Raw genomic sequence first — 6,134 nt, forward strand, 5'->3', positions numbered from 1 at the left:
TTTTGTTTGATTCTCAAGAGAGCAAAGATGGAAGCAAACGGTGTTTTATACAATTGTATGTTGTTATGACATAACTGCAATAGATGTATGTTTTTAAAATTATGCCTATTGTTATAAACAGATAGATAGATGGGGTTATTAAGCCTACATTCTTTAGTGTGACTGTACCTGCAGTTCCTCCCTGACTTCCATCACTTTCTCTCTCTCTCTCTTTCTCTCTGCCTGTCCTGTCTCTTCCTTACCAACGCTGAGCTTCAACTGACGTATTTTCATTATATCTGAGTCAGTGTAAAAAGAAAACAATACAATGTTATATCTTCAATGTTTTACTCAAATTGAAATGAAAGAAAACCATTAAAACGTTTGTTAAAAGGTAATCCTTCTGACATTGGATGAATGTAATTAACTTGAGCTCTCTAACTAGTTTATTCACGCAATTTAAACCAAAGTTTATCCTATAGCTGCAATATAAGTTAGTGTGCATGTTGTCAGACGTCCACTGACTAACGTAGAGCGTTCACACAGGATCTGCTACTCATATGGTGTCCTGATGAACAGAAACACAAGCAGCCCGCTGGACTCAGATCTCTAGATACCTCATCACTCCTTCGCTGCTCCGATACAAGTCCGGGGTTGCGTTCCGATAATCCAAAAATCAGCTCCTAAATAGTTCTAACCCTATCTCCTATTCCTTGACCTCTGAGTGAAACGTCACGAGGTTAAGGGATAGTGGATAGGAGAATTCAAAAGGACTTAGGAGAAGAGACTGTGGTACTTTAGAGAATCCGAATGCACTTTCACTATCCGACGTGTTTATGATGCACCAGCGGACGTCATTTTGTGCGTCTGCTGCTGTGGGGAAACTATGGAAACTACAGTTTTCTATACAGCGGACTACAACATGCAGAGTTCGTACGGTCATTGAAAACCTGGAAAAGTCATGGAAATTCAAAATGCAAATTCCAGGCCCTGGAAAAGTTATGGAAAACAATATTTTTCCCAAAGTTTTGGAAAAGTCATGGAAATGTAACTAAAATTGCGTCATATATAATTTACTGTTTATCTAATCGCCGAAATAATCTGCGGTCGCGAGTTGTTATGTGCCATCATGACGCGCATGGTGTTATTTTTTAATATATGAAGCGCGAGCTGTGTGCTCGAGTCTTCCTGCCTGTCGGCTGAACTCTGCTGCTCCGGGATGAGGGTCAGCTACATTATCTACGGTGCGTTCGTTAACTGTGCGGAGTCACTGTGGCACAGACTGAGCCGCTGGTGAACAGCTGTTAGAACGGGCCGTTCAGGTGTTCAGAGCAGAGCGGCAGAGCGTGATGTGAACTGAAAAGTCTTTCTGTCGCAATATTATTTAAGGAATCGTTGAGCTAGCTAGCTAGCATACATTGTCACTATCTGCTAACGTTAGCTTTAACCTTCGTTTTCTAATAGTTTTTTTCATAGGCTATAAAGAGAGGTGGCATAAGTATAGATATTGTGCTAGAGTAAAAGTAGAAGTACTCAGATCGTGTACTTAATAAAAGTATAGTACTCAGATCTTCTACTTGAGTAAAAGTAGAAGTACTCAGGTCTTGTACTTTAGTAGATATACTCAGATCTTGTACTTAATAAAAGTAGAAGTACTAGAGTGTAGGAATACTCTATCACAGTAAAAGTCCTGCATTCAAAATGTTCCTCAAGTAAAAGTAGAAAAGTATTCTCATCAAAATATAGTGAAAGTAGCAACAGTAAAAGTAGTCGTGCAGATTGGTCCATTTCAGAATAATATATATGATATTTTTTATAATGATTGATCATGAAAGTGTTCTCAAAGCTGGTAAAGGTGCGGCTAGTTTGAATGACTTTGTATTCTGCAGGGTAGCTTGTGGATTTACTCCAGGTGGAACTAAAGTCTGATTTAACACTTGATTAGATTTCACATCATTCATCCACATCTGTAGAGTAACTAAAGGTATTAAATACATGTAGTGGAGCAAAAGTACACCATGTACCTCTGAACTGTAGAGGAGTAGAAGTACAAAGTAGCAAAACATTGAAATACTTAAATAAAGTACAAGTATCTCAAAATTGTACCCAGGTATAGTACTTGTTGAGTTTATGAACTTAGTTACTTTACACCAGTGGCTATACAGATAAAAAGACTAAGCCTTGCACAGAGGCATGAAAATACATTTTCAAAATGCTCAACAGTGCTGCCAGAATTATAAACTGACTGCTACACAATTCAAATAAATGCTTTTATATATTTCTATTAGATGTGACTCTTTGGTGTTTCTGTTATTATTACCTGCTGCTTTAGTTGTTCTGACGGCTAACATCCTGTTATTCCTCATTTTAAAGCCGATATTTCGGGGGGCTCGGATCCTTGTCATCTTTTTCATACCTGATGAGTTTGCATCCCTGACTACAGTTGCTTCAGCGTGTAGAAGCTAGTAAGCCTACTATTTGATTTGTTTTAGATAGGCACAACATGTTTCATATGCAGACCTTATTTTCCTGTTCCATGTTAAAATAAACCATTTTTAGTGGTAATTTTTTTTGGTCATGGAAAATTAGGTAAAGGTCATTGAAAATCATTGGTGAAAAAGTGTATGAACCCTGAACATGGTTGTATAATAAGAACGACGGACTCACCTATGGCGCGTTTCCACTGCAACGGGTAGCTCGCTTTAAGCGTGCGGGGCCCGTTTTTGGTTGCGTTTCCACTTGGCCTAGTTTTGTCCCGGGGCTACTTTTTCACCTTTTTTCTGGCCCGACTAAATCGTGGTTCTAGGGCCAGGAACAACCAGGCTGAGTATGCTAAACTAGAGAGAGAATCGCTGGCAAGGCAAGGGGGCTACAACTACAACAAGATGAACATATTTGACCGTGATTTAATTGTAATACAAGTTTCAAAATGATGCCGAAGTAACAACATACTGATACCGGTTAGTAAAAACCATGAATTAATACTTTGACAAGTCTGCAGACAGACTGCAGGCAAAAAACCCTTTTAAAATGCTTGTTTTCTAAATGGAGCTTGGCTAAGCTAACGTTATTCTTTCACACACACATCCGGGTTTTGGGCCGACCGCGACACCGTACTTCCGGTAGCTGCCATTTTACGCGAGGTGCAACCAGGCAGGGGTTTCCGCCGTGTTACTTACTTGTTAGTTACAATACTTTGAAGATGGTGAAGTGGTGTAGTGCTGGGACTTGTAGAAATCATCATTGGATGACAGATAGTGATGGGAAATCCAAGTTTTCTTTCTTCAAGTTCCCCAGTCATGAAAAACAGCCAGGACGGAGGGCCCAGTGGGCGAGAGCTTGCGCTCGCGTTGATCCCATCACTCGCAAGCCGTGGAAACCCAAGGACACCGTGCAATATGTGTACATCTTCTCGGCACACTTCATTTCTGGTAAGTTGAAGTTGTATTTCAGAACAACTACTATGTTTATGATTAATCTGATGTCCGCCGCTAGCCCGGACTGGACCAAACTACTGTTTACCTTCCTCTACAGCAGAATCATAGCATGGTAGCATCATGGTTGCTCTTATCTGTTTTTCAGGGCAGCCTTCCAAGGAGCTTGGCCATCCAGATTACATCCCGACCAATTTTGTTACGCCTGGGAAACTACCAACGGCTGACAAGTGCCAGAAACTGAGAAGGTTTGCGAAAATTCATGTAGATACTGATGATATGCCTGGCCTAAATCGAACACTGTTGTGATAGATGTGAAGTATACCATTTTACAATAACATACCAGCTGTGGGTAGGTGTTAGTTATCACCCCTGGTAGGGCTGTGCAATTAATTGTATTTTATATAAATGATATATATAAATATAAATGCATTTATTTAATTTATGTTTGTATTGGTTTTTCAGTTGAATTATACGTTCAGGGTAAACAACAGTTAAAAAGATACTGTTCAAATTATTATTTGTTTTAAAGTTCAATACATTTATTTTTCTAAGTCAATGAATAATCGTATTTAATAATCGTGATATCAATTATTGACCCAACTACGTAATCGTGATTATGATTTTTGCCATAATCGCACCACCCTAACCCCTGGTATATGTAATGTTTGTGTGGATTAGGTTCTCGAATGCTATGTGTCGTCATGGCAAGAAGATGCTTGGCAAAGCAAATGGGCCCTCAAAAAAGAAGTGCAGAGTGGCTTACGCAGTCCCTGTTGGAGTGCAGGACACATCCCTTGCATCCTCCGAACCTCCACAGCATCAACCTACTCCTGATTCGCCTCAACCGTCGACCAGTTCAGTGTCTCCACCTTCCGTGCCTCAACAGATGCTCTTTGATGAGATCTCTGCACTCAGGGCGGAAAGAGATGCTGCTTTTGCTGAGAGGGACCATGCTAGGGCCACCCTCAACTCTGTCCGGCTGTCTTCTAACACTGTTGCTGAAAACAATGAGAAGTCTCAGTATTACACCGGACTAACTTGGCCCATTTTTCTAGCCACTTTTCAATTCTTGCTAGTTTCGTTGATATGCAAAGGTACCCCATCCATCCCCTACATTGATCAGTTTTTTTATATGATAGTGAAGTTGAAACATGGCATGAAGTTTGAGTATTTGGCAGACCAGGTAGGCATCCCTCAGAGCACGCTCATAGATCATTTTTGGAAGTGGATGGATGTAGCCTTTGTGAAACTGAAGCGTGTTGTTAGTTGGCCAGAGAGGGAGCGCATATTTTCTAATATGCCACCTGCATTCAAGGCTCTGTACCCTAGACTGACTTGTATCATAGATTGTTTTGAAGTGTTCATTGAATCTCCAGGGAACCTTAAAGCTCGTGCCCAAGTCTGGTCAAATTATAAGCGTCACACCACTATGAAGTTTCTTATTGGATGTAACCCACTTGGTGCCATTTGTTTTCTGTCTGATGCCTGGGGTGGGAGGGTGAGCGATGTGGAAATAGTACATCAAAGCGGATTCTTGACTAAATGTGACCATCACCCGGGTGACCAAGTTCTAGCGGATAGGGGGTTTACAATGAAGGAAGAGTTTGCGGGTATTGCTGGTGTAGAGCTGCTCACACCATTCACTAAAGGGCAGAGTCAATTACTAGCCAAAGACCTTGAATCCTCTAGGAAATTGTCATCTGTGAGAATTCATATTGAGCGTGTGATTGGCCTAATGAAAAACCGTTTTGTTATTTTGCAAGGCACTTTGCCGATTCGACATATTAAATCTCTGAAGGATGAGGCAGATCAGGTAGACAAATCAAGTGCAGATAAGATAGTTGGGGTATGTGCAATTTTGACTAACCTTGGGGGTGGGATTATATACAAGGAATGAATTTGTATGTGTAGTTGCTAGTTCACATGCTTACATTTAGAGTTGACCATGTTATATTTTGTATGTTGATTCTGTGATACTTTACCTAGGATTCCATCCATATTTTCCGTATTATTGTCTTTGTTCAAATATTGACCTGGTGTCTTTGTATAAGACTATAATGGATTTTTTTGTGTTCCATAAATAATACATGTTGCCAACAATATCGTTTCAATTGTAATTTCATCTGGGTTTATGAAGGAGTACAATGATCCACAATAATATGAGAATTAATAATCCTTCTCGGATATAATTATTTATAAAACATAACATGAACACACATTTATAAACATAAACATGACATTGAAAAACTATACTACACATACTTTCAAAAACATGGCAGAATTGTGCCAAATGAGAGAGAAAGCGTCAAAGGAGACAGTGAACGTTCACTGTCGAAACGTTCACTGTCTCCTTTGTCGCTTTCTCTTGGTGTTGCTCGACTTGCAATTGTCGCAGTACCACGTTTTGGACCTAGGCTCCTTGGTAATGCCAACGCAAGCCCAGTGGAACCATTGGTGTGTGCATTTCTCATCATCACACCCTAGCATGGGTACACTATCTGCGGAGCCACACGAACAATGACCCTGCTTGTTGCCAAGTTCAGTTTGCTTTGTACCCAGTTCCAACTTTCTGAACAACAGCTCAGGGCGAATATGTCCTTCCCAAAATGCTGTTAAAACAGGCACAGAAGTTAGGGTGTACTCCTTGTCAGGGAAAACTGTGCATACATGACCCCCAGTGGGCAGCCACACAAGGAAGTCGCAATAGCTTGCACCAGT

General features: G+C 40.5%; 1 protein-coding gene across 1 annotated transcript; it reads left to right on the forward strand.

Annotated features, from left to right (window-relative positions):
- Positions 1–3,168: 3,168 nt before the first annotated feature.
- LOC117446611 (uncharacterized) lies at positions 3,169–5,397 on the forward strand. Its single transcript, XM_034082907.2, has 3 exons — positions 3,169–3,410; positions 3,562–3,661; positions 4,095–5,397. Exons 1-3 carry the CDS (start codon positions 3,182–3,184, stop codon positions 5,311–5,313), a joined length of 1,548 nt encoding a protein of 515 aa, XP_033938798.1. The 5' UTR covers positions 3,169–3,181; the 3' UTR covers positions 5,314–5,397.
- The last annotated feature ends 737 nt before the right edge of the window (positions 5,398–6,134 follow it).

Source organism: Pseudochaenichthys georgianus, chromosome 5 (assembly GCF_902827115.2).
Source record: "Pseudochaenichthys georgianus chromosome 5, fPseGeo1.2, whole genome shotgun sequence".
Lineage (NCBI taxonomy): Eukaryota > Metazoa > Chordata > Actinopteri > Perciformes > Channichthyidae > Pseudochaenichthys > Pseudochaenichthys georgianus.

Excerpts from the sequence above, each read along its gene's own strand:
- LOC117446611 (XM_034082907.2), top strand. The coding sequence starts at position 3,182 with ATGGTGAAGTGGTGTAGTGCTGGGACTTGTAGAAATCATCATTGGATG. Across the intron at positions 3,411-3,561 it reads CTCGGCACACTTCATTTCTG|GGCAGCCTTCCAAGGAGCTT; the intron begins GTAAGTTGAAGT and ends TCTGTTTTTCAG. Across the intron at positions 3,662-4,094 it reads AAGTGCCAGAAACTGAGAAG|GTTCTCGAATGCTATGTGTC; the intron begins GTTTGCGAAAAT and ends TGTGTGGATTAG.